Source organism: Pelmatolapia mariae, linkage group LG5 (assembly GCF_036321145.2).
Source record: "Pelmatolapia mariae isolate MD_Pm_ZW linkage group LG5, Pm_UMD_F_2, whole genome shotgun sequence".
Lineage (NCBI taxonomy): Eukaryota > Metazoa > Chordata > Actinopteri > Cichliformes > Cichlidae > Pelmatolapia > Pelmatolapia mariae.
In genome coordinates, this window is record NC_086231.1 from 9,310,829 (window position 1) to 9,336,409 (window position 25,581).

Here is a 25,581-nt window from a genome sequence, read left to right on the forward strand (position 1 = left end):
GCCTTTCCTATTTTCACATTTTTGTTTAGTAAATGTTTGCACCCAAAAGTAGGTTTTTGTTATAGTAGATAATATCTCCCACGTATTCCGTTATATAGATTTATTAGAAATAACTGTTTTCACCTTTTGAGGACCCGTGAAACAAAAAAGAAGTTTTAAAGATACAGAGAGGGGATGGCCGATTTCTTTTCCAAGACAGTCATATAATGTTTCACCTTTTCCGCTTTTTGTACTGTTTGGAGATATCACCGCTCCTACTCTATTTGCAGGAACAGATTGGGCAGTTGACTGGGCAGTTCGGGTTGCTGCCAGTTGCAAAAACAACTCTCACATGTATATATAGCGTATAAATTTAGCAGAACTTCCTTTAATACTTTCAAAGCATTTCAAAATAAACTAAACAATTTTTACGTTATATTAAAGCCATATTTCATACGCATATAATTATGTCTACATATACATACACACATACCCATACCCAATATATGCACACGCGTATATAAAAACATGTGTGTCTTTGAAGGATTTAAACAATAAGACTGGACATAAAGATTGTACATTAGGCCTAAACGTGAGTTGTTTAAAGACTATGAAGTGTACAATCAGTTGTAATTATATGTGCATATCTAAACATTTAAACATGTAAAACTGAACAGTAAGAATTTGCACGTTACCTGAGTTGTTTACACAGTGTGAAATGTGAAGTTGTATGCGCAGGTTATCATTCATAAAGCTACAAATAAAAACATCAATATTATATTTTAAAGAAAATCACAAACATGTACTTACCTTAAAAAGGCTAGTTTCCTAATTCAGTCGGCAGGTTTCTTCTGGAGAGGGAGCTTCTTTCTTCTAGGTTTTTATTGTGGAGGACATTACTTCACTTCCGGTTACACGTGCAATACAAACAGCATGACGCGTTCGCAGACAGCAGAGAGTAAGTGTTGACAGTCTGAGGAGCGGTTCAGGGCTCCCTCTTGCCTCTCTGAACAAGTTGCGGTTAACGTAAGGATTTTCCAGAGTTGGACCAGGATCTTTTTTGTCCTTCTGCGACATGGAAACTCTATTGGACACACAGCGAAGACTCAAGTCCCTGCTATTAATGTACCTCTTGGTCGTAAAGGCAGCAGGTCAGTAATAACACCATTCTCGGGGGAGTCTGGTTAATGAGATAATAATTATCAACCAAGTCACAGGAGAACTCTAACTAAGAGAGCCATGCTACATTTATTTTTACTATCTGAGCAAGAGGAAAAGAAAAGTCGCCAACTTCTATGAATATCTCTGAAATGATCAGCAGCTGTTGAGATATTTACAGTTATACAGTTTTATACATTTCACATTGAATACTACTAGCTGACACGAAAATTTGAAATAAATTGTCATGATGAGAAATACCTACTACTCTACCATACAGTGCACTCCTGCGATTATTTTGAAGTAAACAAATTTAGAAAGTGAGAAATAATATTTTGAGCGAAGATGTCAGTTAAGCTAAGACTACCAAAAAGTAGAAAGTTTTTCTTTTTCTTATATTTTTTAGTAGTTGTTTGTTTAGTTCAGTTTACCTAGGTTTACTTATCCACAACTTTAGATTTAGATTTATTAATGACCTCTTAACATTTCCAGTGGGAAGACCTACTGAAATAAGAAATCCATGATTACTTATTAACACTTACATTACCAAGAGGGACAGGTGAATGCCTGGTTCAGCATTATAATATGATAACATACTATACCTACTCTGTTGAGAGAGAAAAAAATAGCCACAATTTTTTGTTCAAACAACATATTTAACGTCTTAATAACTAGGTTTACCCTCAAAAGTAAGTTTAACATTTATTTCACCTGCTAAATATCTGATTTACACTAAGTTGAAGCACATATAATTGAAATCAATCTTGGTATTTTTAATTAGTCACAAGTGGTTACTCGTTTTCTTATTTTGTAGAAAAAAACAACATCAGTAGCAACAGAGATCCCTGTGATCACGTGTTAAATACTATGTATTTAGTAACCAGACATTTCCAAGTTAGAACTCAAGTCTGCTTAAAGGGAGTGTAGTTCCATGACCAGATACTCAGTGTATTTCGGTGTATTTTTTTTCATTAGCTTGCCATTTGAGTTAAATTAGAGAATGTTGAAAGTACAAAGCCATAGCCATATATACTTACACATGTTGATACATATAAGCACGCACACACTGAGGCACCATACATTGAGCCATGTGTGGGGGTGGCTTTATTCCAATGAACTAATGACCTCTGCGAGCACACATACATTGCAAACCTACATACAACCATCACAGCACAATGAACCTACAGTGAACCATTTTTTTCTTGTCATTTTGGTTAAGTATTTCTTTTATAATATAACAGCAAGTATTCATTTACAAATGCCAAGATTAGTCAACATTTCTTCAAACAAAAAGGCCCCTGTGATGTAAATTTCATTACTATGCACCAACCACATATGTTTAGGCTTTTTGAAGCCAGAAAAGAAAGTGACCCAAAATTCTAACTGTATACGTTAACACACTTATCAGTATTACAGCTTTATCAGCTATGTAGCTCCTGTATCAAGACACAGGAGAATCTCATGGATTATAATGAATTTTTGATTAAATTAATATTTAGAAGGAAGTTTTAGTTCTTGTTGTTTGTTACAGCCTTGTGAGAGAGGTAGTAAAGAATACATATAAAAGTAGAATTTCAATGTGGTTTAGTGTACATACAAATGTGATGTAATGTAGGTGGCCTTGTTTTCATATTTTTTACAAAACACACAAAATAAATTAGATTACCCTACCCTGCAGTAGTCTTTTTTCCAGAGATAATCTGAGGATCTTCTCTGGAAAAGTCATGACTGATTAGTCAGGCTCGGATTTCATATCTACTGATTGCTAATCTAACCCGCTCTGAGGTAGGTTAGGTTTGGAGGATAAGTTATATTGCGGTAAGATATACTTTAGTAAGAAGTAAACCGCCTTTGTAGTACAAAAAGCCCAGGGTTAATCAGATTTGTTTTTAAAATCAAATTGTATCTATGTAGATATGTTGGTAGCAACTTTTCCTGTTTCTATGTTTATTTTTCGTTCACCATTCAGACATTCCAAAATCACTCTCTACAATCTGTGCATGCCAACAAAAACAAAGCAGGTTTTCACTGAAAGAATGAATAAGGCTTTAGTTCTTGGCTGCATACTCTAACATCAGTTTCATTTTCCCTTAGGGTTCTCTCAATTTAAAAAATAGACCTGCTCCAAAACCTTGTAGATTTAAGCTTACTTATAGTAGTCCCTCCCCTTTGTCTGTTATAGATATAGAATGATCAAGTCCATTGTACACCTGCATTTGCATTTCAAAGACCAAAGATTTTTGTAAACAAGCACCTGGCTTTAGGCTTTACACTCTCCCCCTTTGTGTGTCTGTGTTGGGAAATATTAGGAAATATGGGGAATCTCTTCTTGTGTGTGCAAGAAAGAAAGCATGCAGGAAAACTCATTTTTGTGGGGCAACATTATCTGTTTTTTTTCTTAAATATTCATTGGAAAACTTAGTATTAAGAATTAAGTGCATCTCATCACTAAGGGGATAGATTCTTCTGTATTATGATGATAGGAACCTATATTTTCAGTGTTTTTATACAAATAACAAAATGTGACTAACTGAAAATAAGGATTTTAACACAAACTTCACCTAAGGAAATTATATTATACCTCTCCATTAGGTTATTTATAAAAGTTGCCTTACTAAAAAAGCGATTTCTGATGAGGAATTAGGATTGACAGATTATTTTCATTCACACATCATGTCTTCCACTAAAGCCTATAAGTTATGTATGATATTAGCTGAATTTGTATTTACATTTTTAATCATTTTAATCAAGTTTTCATGTTTAGTGTTTAACTGTCATGATTACTGATTTTAAAACCATTTTTTTAATTTTACTTCCAGGTGACTGTCCTAAACCTGAGGGAGGGAACAATACTGTCCTAACCAATGAATCACTTCTAATGAATGTTTTCCCAGAGAATGTCAAGGTCACGTTAGAGTGTTCTAGTGGATATATTAAAGAAAGCGGCTCTGAATTTATAACTTGCATTAATAATCAATGGACTGAGTCAGAGCTCATCTGCAAGAGTAAGTCTTGTCTACTACTGTTATTTTGTGAGTTAATGTACAGCCTGAAACACCTGTAGTGATATGTGTTGTTTGTTTTTTATACTACAGAGAAAGACTGTGGTCAACCTCCACCAAAGCCACATATGAAGTTTAATACAACTGGGGGTACTCTGTTTGGTGCTCTAGTAAAAGTAACTTGTGAAAAAGGGCAAGTATAAACCTGTTTCACCTTCTCATACTTATCTGGTTGAGCATTGTGTTAAAATATCAGAAAATCCTAAAAGAAAAATGAAAATCATGAAGTAGTGACATGCAAAAATCACTAAAATATTAATGTTCATTTCCAAATATTGCATTTCTTCATGCTGTACCGCTAAAAGTTGTCAGGCATAAAGTACTGATAAATGACTGATGTCTGTGCAATGGAATGCATTGGCTAATGGAAAATATCTCTAAAGAAAACAAAATACATATGAAAGTCAAATAGATTGGTTGTCATAAGATGTTACTTTGTGCTTTACCTGGCTAGAAACTTGGCTCTCCTTCTAACAACAGTGATTGATTCAGTTGTAAAAATGTTTTTTCAGTGCATTGCAATTTCATGACTGTTAAGGATTAACATTTCCTTAAATTAACAAAGCAGCTTTGTTTTCACTCTGTCTTTCTACAGTTACCAGATTAGCGGGTCGAGCTACAAAGAGTGCTATGATCAAGGGTGGAGTGGCAGAGCTTCTTGTGAAAGTAAATGTCTTCATTTCTTAGCTATCAGTCATAGAACTGGTCAAAACTGTTACTTAACATTTCTAAGATAAGCATTTATTCAGAAACATTCCTCCAGTCCTCTGTTCTGTTACTTTTTTCTCAATGTCAGTTAACAATGCCGCTATATATATAAGGAGCAAAATGTGTTACTTTGTGATCATTTTGTGATTTTTTTGGAGTAAAGAGGTTTTTCTGTTTCTCAGTTGTAACATGTGACAAACCTGCAATAGCCAATGGCAATACTTCATGGGATTCTGGAGATGACCCAGAATACAACAATACCATACGTTATACCTGTCATGAAGGATACACCCTCATAGGGAATGATACTGTTGTGTGCGATGAAAATGGTGAATACAGTCCTGATCAACCTGTATGCAATGGTAAGGCCGATGCATCAGTGTGTTTTACTTGTTACTTTTAATGTTATGATGCAAAGCAGGTCGAGGTGATCATAATGTTTTGAGAATATTACATTATTTTAGAATCATACAGATGTTTTTGTATTCTTCAATGTAATTTTTATGAATGTTCTTTATGCTGACCACTTTCAAACCATGTCATATTTAATGTATCGATTTGCCATTATCTTCAGCTTTTAATATTTACCTTTTATAAATGTTCTCCATCCATGTAGTTTACCTACTAACTGGCACACTAATTCTAATAATAACTTAACATTGTATTAACTAAAGCGTAAATTTTTCCCCACAAGAGTTGTTGGGGGGGGGGGGGGGGGGGGGGGGGAGCTATTTCAAGGGGCAACAGCTGCTGCTGCTGTGCTTTTTCATTTTAGTTTTTCCTTTGACATGATATGAAGGAAAGTGTTTTCTGTTTTTATTCCTATCTGACTGAAGTGACAAGAGCACCAGCTACTACTTCTCGGCCACAAGGTATATAAAGAGAATTAATGGATAACAGTGGTTTTACAGAATTATATATATTGAAATATAGAGAATAATTATGAATTATGTGGTTTTACCTCTTCCATTAAAAAGCAGTTTTTCTCTTCCTCATGCTAGTTACCATAACGGATTTGACAACAACTGACGCAAAAGTATCCACGTTTTCAAATTCCTCTGCTGCACCCACAGTTCACAGAACTCAAACTGTCACAACCAGTTCAATACCAAATCTCTCAACTTTAACAAAAGGTACAGAAAAACCCTGAATTGATACTGTTTAATCACAGGAGCATGAATTTATTATGTGCATGTTATTATGTGCATGTTGCATGCATCTCAGAAATGACTTTTCATATAGGCCTACTGTTGGCCTGTTGATACTTAAAAATTTAAAGTGAAAACCTAAACATTTCTTGAAGCTTTGTTGAAACTTGGGGAGAATTATTCTATTTGTGCTGTTCAAAAGTTTTCAGAGGAAAAGCTACTTCTGCTGGTATTCTGTCAACTACATCATCATCCTTTCAAGGTAGAGAGATTTCTTATAAAGCACTCAAGCATTTGAACCTTCTTTTTTTAAATTTTGGCCTGTTTTTACGTTACATTGACTACCAAATTGCATATTGTACACCACTGAATGTCATTACTTTGTGGAAAGAATATAAAGGTTCTCGAAGACTTTGAACAACATAGATTTTGATACTTTGTAACTGATTATAATGTCCCATGAGTTGACAGCTAATATAAAGCCATGAGATAGGTCGGTCTTAGATTATTCATGTGTATATAACACATTAATTTTTTAATACTAAATTTACTTAGTTAGACTTTAACTTGCATAGTTTAACATTTTTGTGCTTGTGCTCTCTGGCTGAGAACACTAAATTATGAAATGTGAAAATTGTGAAATCTATCTATCTATCTATCTATCTATCTATCTATCTATCTATCTATCTATCTATCTATCTATCTATCTATCTGTCTGTCTGTCTGTCTGTCTGTCTGTCTGTAGATTCATAGATGTATCCTTGTTGTCCTAACAAATTAAACTGAATACTAAAACTGTGGTTGTTTGTTTGTTTTTTTGTATATGTTTTTTGCAGGCATGCATGACGGGAATGTAGATACTGTCACGGATAGTGGTGAGTTTTTTAACCCCCCGTTTTAATAAGAAACATTTATTGTATTTTTTTCCCTGTGCGTTTAACCTTGCTTGTCTTTTTCCAGGAACAGTGGCTGCTGTGGTCATTGGTGCTGTGGTTTTGTTAGGTAATGTATATTGTTTCTTTTGGAATTTATATAGTGCATTTTGTTGTGGAAATGAGAACAAAACCAAAATATTCTTTAATGGTTTTTTTTGCAGGTGTAATTATAGGTTTTATCCTATTGCACAAGTTTAACATGAGAAGAAAAGGGTAAGTTCCATTTTTTTTACTCTTAACTTCATCATGCATGGCTTACATTTGATTTTACTCTATATGCCTCTGCTACTTCTCTTTGCATGCACTGCTCTTTTGACCTTTGAATATTTAGAGCTGTATTTTCAGAACCTATATGGACTTGTACAGTAATATATTGTCAATATGCTGCAGCAGTTTAAATCTATCCACTACATTTTAGTCTTTGAAATTCAGATGTGCGTGTGTGTGTTTCCGGACTGCTGAGGAATGAGGGAAGTCAGGAGGAAATCCTTTAACAAAAACAGCTGTGACATACAAATCAGCAAAAAAACTAAATCTCTTTAAGCCATAAGGAATCAGAATATTTTTTATAATAAATTTAGCAAATGGATGGATAGATATTTTGCTGCTTATGCCCACAGACTGCATATAAAAGATGGACCTAGCTGCCTTTACATCTCCATTAGTTTGTGAAGTACCACAACAACCTGAGCATTTTTACCTTCACCTGTCTTTTTTTGAAATCTGACATGATGAACATAGAGCAGATATAACTAATAAACTGACGACACAGCATATGATATGGCTCATATGGGTCATATGGCTCATTGTCAATCAAAATGTATCAAAACCACATCGCATTAACATAAAGCAATGTTATCTCCCCCGGCAAAACTGGCCTATGACAGGAAAACAGATGACATTGTTTTTACGTAGAATACTTATATAGACATACAAAGCAATAAATATTTTTTTGCAATAAAGAGGTTCGATTCATGTTTATTGTTTTTGGGAATTTGTTTGATTGACAACTACTGTGTTTATTGAATGGTTGTCCAAACCAAGACGACTAGGATCGTCTGTATAAATGATTGAAGAGTAGATATCTTGCTAGGTTTTTACAACCATACAACATGATGTTGTATTCAGTAAGATGTGAAACTATTCAAATTCAATTCAATCTTACAGTCACCTCAAAGTATTTTATATGGTAAGGTTACAAAAAACCTACCCGACAAACTAGTGATTAAGACCAAAAAATCATCAGGAAAGTGTTTACTGAAGTCACAGATGAAGGGATCCAATGGGTAGCTTTTCTATTTACAACTGAGTTTTCTTTTGTGGTGACAAGAGTCTTCCTCTACTAGCCGTTAGAAAGAATGTAGGTTTAAAGTGCTCAGTCATTAAACTGTTCAGACATTAAAGCTACATTGATCTCATATATACATTCAATGACAGAGTCATTTTGTTAAGTAATTAATTTCTCAATGTTGTATTGACTAACATCTAACACTTTTTATTGCCAATTAAGAATGCAATAAAACTAATAAATTTTTAACATAAAAGTAATATAACTCCATAATTCTGATGCAAATTCCTTATTTAATGACACCATAGCTCATATGACACCAGAGAAGACCAGAAGCCGGGGTTATTACACTTCCAAAATCTTTAGATTGCCTGCCTCACCCAGGTATCTGTATAAAACCATCAAAATACACCAGAGACATATTTAACCATTTTTCTATCTGTAAGTTTAGGTTGTTAATATTAGTATTGCTAGTGTTGTATCGAAGCCTAACAAAGAATGATGCATCATTTCCCTTTTTGCATTACTTTGTGAATGAAGGTCAACTTAATGTTTTGGTTTTTTTGCTGTGTTTTTTTACACTAGTTCACATGGAATTTCACCTTTATGAAAAGGCCCAAGGATGTACCATCAAACTGTAACAGTGCCTCTCTGAGTTGACGGGGAAAGACAACTCACTTTCAATGTTGCCGCAGTTCATTTGGCAGATAATCAACCCTGCTGAGCATACATAGTTAAAGTATCAAATTTGGATTGCCTTTTGTAATATTATATTTGATTTTTGTATTATTTTAAAACAAATTTGTAAATATTTTATTGTTCTTTATCATTGCTGCTTATATATTATTTATGTTATAAAATAGAGTAAATACAATAATTTTGTTTTCTTGTTGTTATTGCAAAAGCATTTTTTTGTTTGCAGCTTTCGATCAATTTTACCACCATAACTTTACATGTCATCTTATATGTTAATGTGTTGTTTCATTTGGCCAGAAGAAAGGAGGTTAGAAAAGGGATACAGTGCATACAATGTGGTTAATTCAGTCAGTAGAATGAAGTGGTGACTTCTAAAGATACAATCAGCTGCATTCTTTGCCTCCTGACTTTCTTTTCATCATTGTCTATTGTTGAGATCTAAGCTGCGCAAAAAAAGAGTAAACCACACTCCCATGAGAAAAAGACTGTGTAGTTTCTTTTCTCGTTATGTTTTTTAGTTTTTTCCTCTTTGATCAGGCAAGATTTGACTCTGTTAAATATGAAAGGAATTTCCAAGACCAAAAAAACATAACTGAATGGGTTCATTGGAGGATTGAGAAGCTGTTGTGAAAATGAAAATAATCTACTAGATAAGAGAAAGATTTTATAACCTAATTTTTGTTATGCTACTATTATGCAGTTTAAAGAACATGATGAAGTCTTCATCACACCTTAAAATGTAAAAGTTTCTGTCCTAAGAGGAGAGCCTCAGTGAATGCATTCACTGTCATGTCAACAGATTAGCACAAAGCCATTATGCTGACAAGGGTGTGGATCCATACAGAGACAAGCCCAAAATAAAATGTGATGACACTGTTTCATTGTATCCTGCTCAAGTGTTGTGTTTCATTCAGTGTAATACTTCAGCTCTATCTCACGGCAGGATACGCCTTCATTAACATAGTTGTTTGTCTTAGTTATGCTGACAGACATTTAATTATCAGAGGGAAGTGGTTTTTGTTTTTCTCAGAAACCTTGACAATCTTGGCAAAAACAACAATCCACCATAAGACACCTTAAAAATGAAATTTACTATATTTATGGGGTTGCTCGCTGGTCGCATGTCCACTTTGCGTTGGACTTTTTTGTATTAAAGGACACATCTGAGGAGTCTGTTTTTCTTATTGTAACAAAAACAAAACCAACAATTTTTTGTCCTATAAAAGTTTTTCTTCATTTGAAGCCATTGTTTGTTGAGCAAAACAAAAATCACGTCACTGAGACATTCAGTCGCAGTATGTGCAAATAAACAACTGAAAATGCCTCTGCAGAAAAAAAAAATTAAATAAATGCAATCCTCCATAACACACATCACTGTCTGTATCAGTTGCCCGAGGCATTTCTGGAGAAGCCATCTAAAGGGGCCATTTTATTGATGTATTCACAGATGCTCCATGATTTGTCTTTTATTGTGGCTCTTACACTCAATAAACTTTGTCCTCTTTCTGTTGCTCATATAGCCTCAGGGTGCTGGACTTTGGGTGGAGACTAATATACTCAGGGGAAAAAAAGAAGGAAAGGAAAAAAAAAAATAGGTGTTAGGATTGGAATATTACATGGAGAAATGTACATGCTAAAATGCTAAAAATTTGTCATTCTATCTCATTACTAGGTGGTTAACAGGACTTGTACTCTGTTTTTTAAAGACATGTTACTGCCATGAAATTAAAATGACAATCCTTATATAAGGTGCATAAAGAAACAGACCCATTCAGCCCATTGCTAGATGGTTGTTAGGCAACACAGTAATGCTATATAAGATTTGATATAGATATGAACCTTCAAGGGCCTCAGATTTGCATGTGTGTCAAGTGTGGTTGCTTAACTCCTAGGCTAGCAGGAGTTGGGGGACAAATAAACAAACAAACACACAGACATGTTTGTTTGTTTTTGCAAACCATCCACCAACTGAGTCAAAACCACAGATGTGAAATGAAAAGAAAATTCCTTGGATTGTCAAAGTAATTCTGTTTCCTGGCACCTAAAGCCTTTGCACAATTTAATCATCCATCCATCAAAAAGTTTTGTAACAATTTCAGACCCATATTGCCAACCCTAAAGCCATGCTGCTATCATGATTAAGAGTTAAGGATCTCATTGGGCTTCTCCTTTGAACAGAACATTACAACAAACCCTCTAACAACATGATGACAAATCCAGCGTCTGGGGAGGGATGAAGCATGAGGAACTCACAATATTGGCCAGTCTTTTAAAAGGCTTAGTCACCTAGTTGTCATCAAAGTGGCTTACCCTTTAATTACCAGCCTTGATCCTTTAATTCCCACCAGTCTCGTGATTTTAAACAATACTCATTTGTGCAGTTAACAAAAACAGTTTTCTGTCTAATTTTCATATATTGACCAGCCAACTTTACCGACCCTCTTCTGTAGCTTTAACAATCAAATAACAAATACAGGAGTACAAAAATGAATGGAAAGTTGGAAAAACAAGTGAAAACAGAAAACAGGCTGGTTGCCTTTCGTGTCTGACCAAGTGTTCCACTCACCAAGATCTGTAACATTTATTCTGCCTACTCTTTAACTTTGTTTTTCCACTGACCTTCAATACCACACCCATAGCGGCTCACTCTGTATCATCACTGTCATGAAACCTTAAAAACTGTCACTTTCAGAAAATCTTTAAAAAGAACCACAAGAGCAGATTTACAGGAAAGAAAAATAAAGGAAGGAAGTGATAAAACCCTGGCTTTCTGAGTTCCATGTGCTATGCATAAGGTTATACTTAAAAGTAACTCCATTAGCTCCTCTTGATTTTCCATTAGACTTCCATGAGCTTTTGTCCTGTTTGTGAAGAAAAAAGATGTGGTGCTGGCGTCTCTCTTCATCCTCTTTGTGGGTTTCCTAATAGTTTTCTTTCTTTTTCTGTTCATATAATAGAAATTCAGACATTATTAATTTTAGTTCATAAGCTTGTTATGTTATTGTCAAAAAAAATCAAACATTTATTTAGCAAGTTTTAAATCAAATGCACAAGTGGGCTTTAGGCTGGCTCCCATCACATGAACTTCTCAAGATCATAATTAATTTTTGGATTATGTCACAACACAAAGGGGAGGAAATGTTTTTGCGGATGAGGGGCACTGGGTAGTTATTTTCCAGCAACATGGTAAAGCTGGGGTGGGGGTGGGAGCACTGTAACAGTGGAAATGATGCAGTTTTACACATGAGGTAAACAAGAAAAGGCATAACGTCAGACTGATAAAAACATGTAATTGTGAAGTAAACCACTAGCCAAACAGGAAGAGAGGGCATGCATACTTTTGTTTATGATTCACGTGTGTTGTCTGAAGCACTTCCAGGGCTACACAAAATATGGTGGGAAATTAGAGAGTGGCTTTGGCATAACTGTTTTGTGGTGGAAAGGAGAATGAGGAAACCCCTCTTTAAAATTGTTCTCATGAGTGGGGCGGATGGAAATCTTTAAGCTGAAGACAAGAGATAAATGGTTCCCACTGAGGACTGAGAATTAGACAAAAAACAGATGTTAAACAGGGATGCCCCACCATCTGTATCACACTGTAAATGTTTACATGCTTTTACTGCAGGCACCTTCAACAATATGGAAACCATCACCGTTAGTTATATTAACACTTATGATGTACTTATATTACTTACAATGAGACTTAATAGTTTTTCAGTGTAGTGTTGCTTCTAATCAGAAGCAATCTTTTTTCTCTAAAGGCTTTTGTACAACTTTTTACAAACTGTGAACATTCTCAACGTTAAATGCTCAGTCTAATCAGTTAAATGCAACTCAAGAGTTTTGTGCATAGGCTATAGGTTATAGAGGGAGAATAGGTTACACTCCCTCCACATTTTTTCTAACAGTAGAGTTGGCTCAGCTTTGTGGATTTCAGAGGGCAAGGACGCTTGTCCACAATTTCACACTGACTTTTAGTGTGCCAAATGTCAATACAATTTCTTTAGATGCTGTCATCGTCCTGAGTTGTTTTTTTTTTTCTGTTTTGGACCATATTACATATTTGTTTCTACTGTATTTTTTCTCATTCTTACTGTTAGGGTTCCTATCTCTGTCTCAGCTGTCCTCTGACCACTTTCTGTTTTACTTTGAACCTTTCTCTTGTCTGTTGTTTTGATTTTACTTCCTGTTTTTTTCCCCCTTTCATTGTTTCCACCTGGCTTTGTTCCCAGTTTTTCAGGTGCATATGATTTTGTCATCGAGGTTTCTGCTTTATTTGCCTCTTTTTGGATTTTGACTTGTACTTTAACCAGTAAAGGCTAAAGGAAATTATTTGTTTCCATCTGCCTCTGTGCCCTGCGTGAGCCCGCTCATCAGATAACAGACTCAGCTTGATGAAATGCCTTACAAGTTGTTTTTGTAATAGTCCCTAACATTAACATTAGTATAAATACAGAACTAAAATGTCAAACAGCTTTGGTGACAGATATCTGAAGCTTGCTAATGTTAGTTAACATTGGCCGCTGTAAACGAGTGGTGATTCCACTTGTTTAAGCTAATGAAAACAACTTCTCATTTTTAAGAGGTTATGATATTCTCTTCTAAGTCCATAAGTGTTGTCTTGGTAATAAAACAAAATGCAGTGCTTCTAAACATCATGTCTGCTATGACCAGTCTGTGATTTTTCAGTTTTCCTCCTGCAGCTGCTGAGGTCAGGGGCAAATGATATAATTTTAAGCAAGCAGTGATACTAGTCTTACTAGACCACAGAACAGGGCTTGGTCACAAATGGATGAGGCAGATGACGTCATGTTTAACAAACTCCCTATGACTCACTTTTTCTTTATAGTGGAAGTAAAGTAAGTGGGTGGACAGTGGAGTATGTTTTTGTTTGCTGTTGTGATAGAAACTCACTCTGATGACGGCTTCATCTCCCCAGTTTCCTTCTTTCCAGACACAACAGATGAAAATAAGGTCAAATTGAGATTTACCCCATTCGATGATAGCCTTTCAGTAGCCTCTTTAATGCCATTTTATTTTACCTAGACTTCACACTTTTTTTGATAAGGCTAGCAGCGGGAAATCAATAAAAAGCTGTGTTAGATGACACCACTTAGCGGCTAACCCTGTTACTCTCTTTTAAGAGAAAATGTCAGAGGAGGATTTGGGAAGCAGTAAGGAGACCTTTCAGCTGGTGGTGGTTCAACATAAGTAAAGGATGTTAGAGGTGGTGGCAGATCTGTAATTCATGAACCTAATAGTAAATCCTGCCTAACATTTACTGAACTGTAATAAGTTTGTTACCTGACTGGTCAGTGACTATAATTAATCATTCTGTAGCTCTTTTAGATATAATTCTTAAAGATAGCATGTCCCCATACTTACAAAGAGCAAAATTCAATTGGAGTGTAGCTGTTGTCAGAAAGAAACAAAGCAAAACTCTCATTGGCAGCCTGTGCACTTTTTTATCATGTCAGCTTTGATACTTCACATAATATAGTATGAAATATGACTCTTTAAGTGTAAATAGGTGGGTAACAAGAAAAAAATCTGAAAAATATCTATATAGTGGTCAAATTTAGTCTGATTTGTGATGTAAATACAGACTTAAATGAATCTGTATGTAGTGGTTAGATTGATTCCTGGTAACCTACTGTTAACCTTTTCAAATTATGCATTTCTGAACCCTCTTAGGTGAGGTTGTTAACCTCAGCTGTGAGGGTTAATCACTCTGAAATTTTAATTAAGAATTTTCAGTAATTTATTCAAAAAGACTCCAGTTTTAATGCATGTGTCAGCTACGTGACGTGTAGAGGGTGAAAAGGTTGCCATTTACTGGCTTAATGTTTTAGTCTAATACTGGTTCTTGTTCCCCATCTAGTGTCCAGGTAAATGAAGCATGTGAGAGTCTGTCAGGCACGTATTATATGATTACATGCAATAATTTAGCTTAAAGCTCATAAACAAGAAAAACAAATCCTGCATGAACACTGCATAAACTGTAGGCTATAATTAAAAAATGATTCAGCAGCTGATGCTGAGCTTCTCTCTCCCTAAAAACGGTATGGTGTTGCTACTAAATTAATCCAAAAAGTTTAAAAACAAAATATATTACACATAATTAGATAATATTGATAGTGTTAGTGTCAGGCTAAAACTGTTTAGAAAAACTGTCATGTGCATAATTTAAATGCAATACACTGTTTCGATGACTAAAGGACAGATGTACATTTTGAAGAACTACATGAACCCTATACCACAACATCTGGACCAGTTAACCACTGAAGCATATAATCCCTTTTTTATGTTCTTGGAAGAAACTCAGAAGACATGTCTGTAATTTGCAGATAACATGGCTGAGTGACTGGAACATGGCAAAGGGTCTTTTTTCCTTTTTAATCCTTTAAAAAAGTTTTGCTTCACCCTGCACGTTTCTTCCTGGTCTCCTGAATGAACAGGGTTACTCAGAAAATCTTTCACTGTCAGTTCAGTTCAGTAATATAACACCAAATCACAACAACAGCTGCCTCAACAGGCTTTATATCGTAAGGCAAAGACCCTACAATAATATACTGCTTCAAGAATTCTTTATTGGCAAGCCTGGACAATTCTGGAGATTGTAGAGCAATGCTGCCATCTAGTGGAATTCCATCTGCAACTGAAGCAAAATCTTTGTTGATAGTCCCTCCACATTGTAACCGATTTCAAATGGTGCTAGACATGATGGAAACTCTGAACACCAGAGGAAAACGGTCAGCCTTGGTAAGAGGGGGGGGTCTAGTGGTCAGAGAACTGGGATCAAACTGGTGTTTTTTTTTCTGATTTGCTGAGCATTAGGATTGGAATATTACATGGAGAAATGTACAAGAAATCTAGAGCTACATCTAAATTTATGACACAAACAATGCAGTAAACTTTCTGTCAACCTAATGAAGAATATGGTTCAGTGACATCATTCCCGAAGTGTGTTCCCACTCAAGAACACCGATTTCAAATGGTGCTAGATGGGATTTTGTACTCTAAGACACCATCTGAAACCAGTTCCCTGGGGAGGATAACTTTGAGAGAATCCATTGTCTGAAGGCATGTCCTCATCTGAAATTAGAAAATAAAATAAAATAAATAGAAACACTGCTGTAACCACTTTGAGCACATCATTCTACAATTGATTTGTCCAGTGTCTGTGGGAACACAAAATCAAAGCAGAGTTTCTGGCACATTTTGTGTTTGAGAATCAGACGACAATGAAGTTAATCAACATGCTGAATTTTCATTTTAGCAACTGATTTGTTCTAATACTGTCAAAGCACCTCAGCCCACAAGGTAGTAAATTTGATTTGTGTACAAATAAAAATAATACTAATTAAATTTCCCATTAGGCAGATGTTCTTTCCTGATGTCATAGCCACCTGCCCAATGTAATTAATGATGCCCTTTGAAATGGCACTAACACTAGTTTTTGTTTTGACTACATTATGGAGAAAAACATTTTTTTAAGGCACTGATCTGTGGCTTTTTCAAAGGGAGAACTCGTGCTGTGGTGTTGAAATTACATAAAAGCATTTTTGATGAACATCCCTTTAACTTTTAGATAATGAATTTGAAACAAAAAAATACAACTGTTTTCCTTATTCACGATGAAGCTGACTCTTTATGCTACTGAATATGTGTAATATGTGCTACAGACACATTTGATTTAAGTTCAAAGATTCAAGCTAAAAAGTCGCTACTGTAGAATTAAAACTATCCAAGTGGAGACAAATTTAAATAAGAACTCCAGACTCAGGAAGATTCAGACACTTCTTTGGCACTGAGAGCAACGAAATGATTGATGGACAGAACACTTCAGAATGACACAGCAGCTCAGTATCTTGCATCAGGAGAGCATCAGGTGACCAAGATCTCAATGTAATAAAGGGCACAGTAGCAGCTTGGCACCAGAAACGAACTCTAACAAAAATTGTCGATGAATCATACTGTGGAAAAATAGATCGCTGCAGCTCCCTGTGGACTTCTTTGTAATGCACAATAGGATACTGTGGCCTCTCCTGGGTCTGCCTCAGGCATCCAGTCCTGCTCTTGGTCCAAGTGGAGTTGACTGTGGTGCAAAATGGGAAAAATAGGTCCTGAAATAGGTAAGTATTCATTAGTAAGAACTCCTGTTGTTCATCCCTATAAGGTATGCAGAGTACATAATGTCCATAGGGAACTCATTTGAGACTTTCTCTGTTGCTGCTCTTGGTTTCTGCTGGAAATACAGCACAACACCAAGACAAATAAAGTGAAAACTCACCACGTTCTATTTGTGGGTCGAGCATGAAAAGGCTGGCATGATCCTGCACTATATCAGCTCACTGTGTTCTGCTGATGGGAAAATGTGACGTAGAAACTAATCCCAAAACCATCATGTGTTTTTCGGGCATAATTTCCCTGTGAGTGAATCTCTAATCCTCCTCACTTGTAGTTTAATGTCTTGTATTCACAAACAAAAGCAGTTGTACTATACTGGCACTAGTAAAAAAACCAAAAAACAATAGGGAATATATGGCGGCCAGTGCTATTATGCAGATATATATTTGTGTCCAAACAAAATGCAAAGCTATTGGTTTTGACAGGAACTCACGGTATTTACATGAATACAGTACCAGCTTCAGGAGTAACTCAGGCAGACAGTGTAGTCTAAAGGCCGCGACACTCCTTTCATCCGTCTTTGCCCTGTTTATTCTGACTCCTCCCACGCCACAGTACTAGCCGTGAACTCTGTATCTACGTCTGTCCTGATCGCTTGTTCTTTTTACTACAAGCTCTTTTCACCATCTATTGTGTGTGCAGAAGCTGCTTTCAGCATCGAAGCAGTTTTTTTCCCCCTGCCAAGTCACCTGACCATCTTCGGCTTGTTAAAGGCGCATCACTCCGGTTTGAGTTACGCAACTAGTGGTTTATTTTGAAGTCACAATATCAAGATGCATGCGATCACCACCTTTACCTTTAAAATCATAGGCAAACTGCTTTAAAAAAGGATTACAGGTAACATAACTGTCTCAGTGCGTGTGTGTCGATATATCGATACACACACAATCCCAATCTCAGCAGACTGTTAATGTGTCACAGAGAGATACTGGGTTGGGCCAAATTAGAGCAGGTGACGTAAAATGAATGCTGAATGCCTACATATGTGTGACACCGTGTGCGTGTGACAGTGGGGGGAGGGGTTGTGTACTTGTGTGCACGTGTAAACAGGGTAGGTGGTTAATCCTCTTACAGATTAGAGGTCCTAATTTATCGGGAGTGAGAGGGGCAAACTCATCGAGGTAATGTGTTTTTGAACCACCCTTAACAATTGGGCTGCTTAAAAAAAACTAAAGAATATTTTGGTTCACAGACGTGAATGTATATATGTGGAGTACACAACACATTGGAGAGCTACTTTAATTTGACTTTAAAGTTGACGTTCACTGCTTTTTGATTTACTGCCATTAAAGGAGCTGAGGCAAAAAAAAAAAGAATCACATGATACCTGTCTGGAACTATTAGACCTCATCTGCTGTTGATTTTTCCTGTACAGACAATGTCCTAAAAGTTCCAAATATTTGGATCTTATAAAACTTGGATGTCTCCTCCTATGTTGCATCACCTTCACTTCAGAGCAACAAATTGAAAAATGTTTAGAGAGGTTAGAGCCGTAACGCATTCAGATGAGCCTGACACTTTGTTTATTGGATCTGCTGCACAATGGGTGGGAATAAATGGGAACGCCACAGGCAGAAGACTTGATTTACACTTTATCACGTTGTCCTGGCTCCTACTCTTCTTGTTGGGATGGGAAATATCAGATGTCATGGTGGTAACAAGAGTGGGGTTATGAGTTAAACAAGTAGAGAGAAAAGTATACACAGATTTAAAATATTTTAAACGTGGCTGTAAAAACAAATTAGATTTCACTTTCTGAGAGAGGTGAAACCAGGTTAGTGTTCCCTGCTGATAAGTTATTTTGGACAAAAATACTGAAAAACACAAATAAGCTATGATACTGTTTCACGTTCCTATACTCGTTCAATCGTAAGTATTTACAGTAGTTAAAAACAAGAAATATGGAGGCATTTAATGATGGCAGGTGCCTGTAGACTTGTGGGTTCCAGCTGTTTTTGCCTCTTTCACAGCACATTAGGTACTAGCAGCTAACAATACCTGCAAATGAATGCTGCCTCACACTTGTCTATTAATACATCATCATCTGGCAAGGCCAGCAGTGCCCCGAGTTTAAATTTAGCACTGTCATCTCTCGGCTCTGTGCCACCTCCTATTCTGTAATCTGTGTGTAGGAGGGATCTGTTTTAAGAGGCAGTGGGTCGCTCACTATATTCTCTGAAGGCTTATGTGGGCTACAGGTGATGCTGGCCCCCTGCTGTAAACACATCCGTCAGTGGATTCACACGGCCTCTCTCGTCTTTGAAAAGCACCTCTTTGCCGCATCCATTTTTGGACCAGCCGAATCAGCTGAATTGCATTTGCTCCGGCTCTAAAAGCAGGGATTGTTTTGTAGTAGTTTTTGGTAACCTCTCTGTTGTGAAATTTCTCCACGAAGTCTGAATAAAACTGGGTTGAAGGCTTCTGTTTGTTTGACTTGAGAGCCATCGCCTCCCCCCAAAAGAATGGCAAAATAACTATTGAGGTCACGTTTCCTTGTCTGTGAAAGTGGGTCGCTTCTGCTGGTCAGCCTTTTAAGACGTGGTAAACATTACGACTACACGGGGCCTGATTCTCACGCCAGAGAAGAATATTCGAATGACCTCTGGCAGCCTTTAACACCTAATTCAGAATATATTACTTGATTCATATTTTCAAGATAATGCAAATGAGCCTTTGCGATATTTTGCTGTGAGGCCACCCCGACCCTCCTTTGGTGATCAGATTGTGCTTTCTCCCGTAACCTCTACCTCAGTTTTAAACCGACCATAATGACATTCCCTAGGGAGTCAAGTTTCTATTCAGTACACATAATTAAAGTTCAAAAGGTCCCCTCCCCTTCTTTGTCTTCCTCTCGCTTTCCATTTCCCTGCCAGTGGTTTCGCAACTCATGAGGTTACTGCTGATTCACCCATTGAGTGAACAAATCCACTTGACAGGATGGCGTTTGCTCTGCCTGTGTGTCTCATTTTCACCTGGTCTCTGAGAGGCAACGAAGCACCTTATCTTCTGTCCCTTTGACAGGTTAGCAGTAGGAGGGACCACACCTTTCTTCACTGAGGTCATAAGGAAGGTAGGAGAGACCAGCCGCCTCAGTGCCAACAGCAACAACGGTGTTATCACATCAAGCGTGTCAGTGTCCTATTGTGTTCTGGCAGGGGTACATTACAAGCTCTAGTAAAGTGTGACAAATCTGCTAAATGGCTCCAATTTACAGTAACAGCGAAGATTGCAAAACTATGTATAGCAGCTTAAGGCTGTGAGTAATTTATTTAAGTTTTATAATCCGGTTATCTTTGACCATGCCACCAATATAGCGTAGGGTTTAGTAGGCCCCAGAGATAAAGAGGAAAAACACCGAGTGGTCATTCGAGAGGAAAAATACCTGTGTGTCAACATCTCTGCACAGCAAATAATATTGCCAGCTATTGTATTACTCAATAGCACCCCCTATGTTTTGGACATACAGCTTGTTTTTGAAAGATCAAGTGCACACTCCCAGGTTACTATTAAGGACCTCCTGGGATCTCTGTGACGCAGCAAATGTTGCTTGATACCTAACCCACAAATCAAGCTGCGTCACCATTGTGTTGCTTACTAAACGCTCAAGTTTTTATTTCCTCTCAAATCCCCCAAATAAGAGCACAACACGTATATGTACGCTAGTCTTTATTCAAAACTGCACTTTAATGATGACAACACAATGAAAAATGAGGCCACTGGCTGTTTAATGATCGTGCCAATATGAACTGCGTAACATCGTCCTCTCCCACAACAGGATTACGCACTATCCATCTCTTGCGCAGCATCCTATTCCGAGCTCTTCCTTGACACGCCATCCCTGTCGACACCACGCTTTGTTTACATCCTCATTTTAACGTTAAAAACAGTCACAAGTCAAGTTTCGGAATGAGCTCAACTACGCTGTCATGCCTTCGCAGCACGTTCAACCATCGCAGCGGAAATTCCCACTGGATTTCAAGTGGCTTGTCGGACTTCGCGCTGACGCAGTTTAATTTACCTGTTGTCATATCGATGATGAAGCACCGTGATTTTACAAAAGTGTTTAAAACCGCTTTTTGCCATCAAGCCTCCGCGCCCTAGCCTATAAGACTGTGAAAGCAAGACTTTTATTTTCTTTCGTCATTCTTTACACTCTCACGATAGCACCCCTGGGCTTTTATTCTTACCTTTTCATCCAGCAATCCAGTGATTATGAATTACATAGTGGTATTCTCTACGCAACATACGCAGTATTATGTCGCTTTGGCCATGTAATAGCATAAATAACTTACGTGTTTTTCCCAAGCCTGTCTTCCTCCCGTGGCGAAGGAGTGTCATTCACTTCCCGGCCGGTTTCACTCAGACCCGCTCCTCGCTGAACGATCAGTCCATCTGATTCAGGTTTCGACGTTACTGTCGCCATTATCAATCTCAGAGCGCGCGTTATCACAGTGTATTCCCCTAACGATTTTCCATAGCGCAAGACGAGAACCCCGCCCCTGACACTCCCCCGGATACTGATTGGCCGAGCGGCTGGAGACTCTTTCCTCATCGCCAGAATCACATGTGGCTGACGCATGTTTACAAACATCGGTGAAATCACATGGTAATGGTCGCCGTTTTACCGTAAACTACCTCCCACTGACGCAGATACCAGATGTCGTGCCGAGAGCATGTTACGAAAAAAATGAAAACAGCAAGTAGAACATATAAAGGATATTTATCATCTTAGATATAAAGAGTAGAAATCGCTGGTACACTTTACCTTTGGGGGGTGGGGCGCATTTCTGTATACATTATATAGCTTTTCAAAAATTGTTTTCTTCTGCCCTACTTCTCCCGCTAATGTCGCACGAAAGTGGACTTGGGTTATGCTTTATCAGGAAATAATTGCTTAAATTTTAAATGGCTAAAAAGATATGAACCATGATCATTTTAAGTAATATATTTCATCGCTGCACGAAGTTATATTAACATCCACATCAAATTATATAAAATGCTTAATTTAATGGCCTTGTGTTTTGAAGTACTCAATTAATAAGACTAAAGCCACCCCTCCCACCCCTTGTTTTTCTTCTTCGGAAAGGGACCTCCTAAAATGTTTTGTAACATAACTGATCCTGCAGTAAGTTGTAAGGTTACAAGAAAAAAACAAAAACAATCATCTACATTGCAATGACCATTGTGTCACAATAGATGGCACCATATTCATGAAATAATGACTTGGTACCGTGAGGTTACATTTATGGGTGGATTATACTATATCAGAAGTGATATTCTAGACATTCACTATACATATTTTGTGAGTAACAGATGACTTCTATCCTATAAACATGCTATATTTTTTTACATCAAGATTAGGACAAGGAGCTGCTCAAATGGTAAAAACAAAACCATAGACTGTGTGATTCTGTATCTGCCTTTGGAGCTACTGCAGTTTGTATAGTTAGGTTATTATCAGACCGAAGAAGACATTCATTCTAATTTAAGCGGTAAACGTCACAAATCCCGTAGCAACCATTACTCTGCGTGCTTGCTGTAATTTACGGTAGCTGACGTGATTCACTGCTTCGCTGCACTGCACTTTACGGTAATTGTTGTGTCATGTAGCTTGTGTTTTGGTGGGATATTTATGGCAGCTGAGACTAGTTATTAAAGTAATTAAAGATCCCACTCTTACACAGACAAACAAAGCCATCCTGGTATGTTTAAAGTGGTAGCTGTTTGATTAGACTCGGTTATTTAGATTTTTATTACACCTTCCGAATTATGTTCCTGTTTTTGAGAAAAAGTGAAAAATATTATTAATTTGTAAGAGAACAAATCTGTTTTAGTCTCAGCAGTGTTACCAGGGCAGCTATGTGATTTAAATACAACATCTCTGAGTTTGATATTAGTTCTTGTTTAAAAGCAGCATGATAATTGACTGAAGGACAAATTCCCAGTAGATGGAGACACAGCTATCATCTGAAAGGCTAGTTCAGTGGTATCAAACTGATTTCAGTTTTGATCTGTTGTAGATGGGAACACCGAAACTACTGTCCAATAACCTAAAAAAGAAATAGTTTTGCTCTATTTAAATGTTCAGAAGATTAAGTACAATCTGAAAACATTCACATTTAATTAATTCATTCTATCCGTAGAAGCCTGGAGTTTCTTTAGAAAAATAAGTGCACTTTTGAGCTTTATGACCTAAAGTCATTACAGAGATGCTCATCAGTGTAACCACTTTGGTCTACAGAACATCGCTGATGTGTTTGTCAGTAAGAAGTGAGTAAAACTGTGGTGATGATTCAGACTCCTGCTCAACATATAGTTGGCAGTTCTTACAGTCACTCTACTGATGTCACTATTCTTACCAACTTGCAACACAAAATACATACACACCTACATACAAACTTATATATTCCTTTTTTGCAATTATTGCACATTTCCTTCTATATAGTGGGACCGATTGAACACTTTGGCCCACCAAAGGGATTACTGGTCCTAGTTTCTCATCCCTTATTAGTTCATCCACAGAGTGGAAAATATAGGTTGGTTTTGCACATTGTGTTATGTTTATAGGATAACTGTCACATTAAATTACAAAGACATCAAGCACAAACTAATTTATTGTAGCTTCTTTAAATCTAAACGAAATCAAACAGGATATAAACTTTGGGTTTGACTGTGAGCTAGAATGAGAGATTTTAAGTAAGCATAAAAGCACTGACATTTAACATGTTTTGATATGTGCAATGATGGACTGATGTGGTCTTCTTTAGAGTCATTGCTGATCTGCTGCCAGCCAACACTCCACTAACCTTTCCACCCTCACGGCTTTACAGCAGCAGCACAGACAATGGAGGAGTGAAGCCCGGCAGGCTGGGTAAGTGAACGATTACAGTAGGCATGTAAGGGCTGTCAGCATGTAACAACAAGGGCTGATAAAGGTCACATCAGAATGACAGCAGTGGTTAATTTGCTGTGGATGCACACTAAAACACATATGAAGCCAGGCTTTTCACACATGCAAGCTCACTCTCCAGTGTATCTGGACACTGTCAGGTCACTTGTTAACTAAAGCCACATTTAAACTTTTAGTAAACTGAACTAAGAATAAAAAAGCACTTAAATATCAACTACAATCTTGTGTATTTGCAAAACTAACTCAAATGAAATGAGAATATATCAGAAATTATTCAATTATTCAATCAATGTTGATTGAAATACATTAAAAAAGCTTATGAGCTAGACTATTGGTGGATTTTCTCTCATCTGGGCGAGCAAGTATACCATCTTCAGGGTACTACAGACCAAGTAATGAGCAGAAGATAACATATTATGTGTAGCGTTTTGTTAAATTCGTCACAAAAAACATACAGTGGCTTTTAAGAGTGTTTATTATCTATTTGAATATAACAATCTTTTTTGAATATCTTTGGAAGTAATTAACATGATGAGGAAAGAAAACAATGGAAGGTCCTAGAATAAAGGTAGTTAACTATTTAATTTTATATAAGGGAAATTCTAGTTTCTATATGTGCATTACAGTTGAATCAAAAACACTTCACAATAATATTTGCTATTTATCTTTTTTGCAAAGACTTGAATATATCGTTATCAATGCAAATATGGATTTTATAATAAAGATTATATGTGTAGCAAACAACAGCATTACATTTTTGCAAATATTCAAGCTCCATTGTAGCAGACAAAGTTGAGTCTGTCTGCACAGTCCCAGCTGACCAAGTGCTGCTCATCCAGTGAGAGGGCCCCACAGCGGTGAGTCCAGGTGGGACACTGAGGCATCTGGTTTTGGTTCTTGGCCTGGTGCTCAGCAAGGATACGATCCACCCAAAGCCAGCTGCCAGCTAGGTAGCGGAGGCTGGTCCACATGTTGTTGGTTTCGGCTGTTCTGCTTGTCGCCATGACTTGAATCAGATCAGAATATGAGCGCAAGCTGAACAGTTCCATGCCCTTTATTCGACAGTGCTCGAGTGCTTCCTCCCACGTCTTATTTTCTTTCACCAGGACCAGGTGGCTCTGAAAGCAGAAGAATGCAAATTTGTCCTCACAATTCTTTTTACGCCAGCCAGCTTGGTTTTCTACAACACATCTGTTATTAGGATCTATAGGGTCCTGTGGATCCCAGTTGAAGAAAGATGCATTTGTCCCCCCTGACCACTTCCAGTTATCACTGGCATCCTGGTAGAGACCAATCCAGGTATCCGTATGTACCGCTGGCAAAGAGGAAGTGGCGAATATTCCATTTTCATCCTGGTTAGCGATTGACGACAGATCAGTATATTTCTCTCTGCAGTATTTTCTGGCATCAGACCAAGTCATTTGTTCTTTGACATAATAATTAAAACCAAAGTAGGTGCAGAGGGTCATCTTTAAGAGACCCATAAGAATAAGCATTCTGAGAGTGC

At 37.1% G+C, this 25,581-nt stretch overlaps 1 protein-coding gene across 3 annotated transcripts; it reads left to right on the forward strand.

Moving 5' to 3' along the window:
- Positions 1–930: 930 nt before the first annotated feature.
- im:7151449 (complement decay-accelerating factor) lies at positions 931–10,496 on the forward strand. Of its 3 annotated transcripts, XM_063473575.1 has the most exons (13): positions 931–1,130; positions 3,957–4,142; positions 4,233–4,332; positions 4,795–4,865; positions 5,090–5,269; positions 5,744–5,779; positions 5,909–6,040; positions 6,258–6,317; positions 6,892–6,930; positions 7,016–7,057; positions 7,152–7,203; positions 8,587–8,662; positions 8,864–10,494. In XM_063473575.1, exons 1-12 carry the CDS (start codon positions 1,055–1,057, stop codon positions 8,642–8,644), a joined length of 1,032 nt encoding a protein of 343 aa, XP_063329645.1. In that variant the 5' UTR covers positions 931–1,054; the 3' UTR covers positions 8,645–8,662; positions 8,864–10,494. The 3 variants fall into 3 exon arrangements, with proteins under 3 accessions (XP_063329645.1, XP_063329646.1, XP_063329647.1); XM_063473576.1 differs by lacking the exon at positions 8,587–8,662 and having other exon boundaries at positions 8,864–10,495; XM_063473577.1 differs by lacking the exons at positions 5,744–5,779; positions 5,909–6,040; positions 6,258–6,317 and having other exon boundaries at positions 8,864–10,496.
- Positions 10,497–25,581: the final 15,085 nt, after the last annotated feature.

Bases quoted from the DNA above. Each gene is read 5' to 3' on its own strand.
- im:7151449 (XM_063473575.1), top strand. From the start codon at position 1,055: ATGGAAACTCTATTGGACACACAGCGAAGACTCAAGTCCCTGCTATTA. The intron at 6,931-7,015 runs GTGAGTTTTTTA...GTCTTTTTCCAG, and splicing joins AGATACTGTCACGGATAGTG to GAACAGTGGCTGCTGTGGTC. The intron at 7,204-8,586 runs GTAAGTTCCATT...ATGACACCATAG, and splicing joins TTTAACATGAGAAGAAAAGG to CTCATATGACACCAGAGAAG.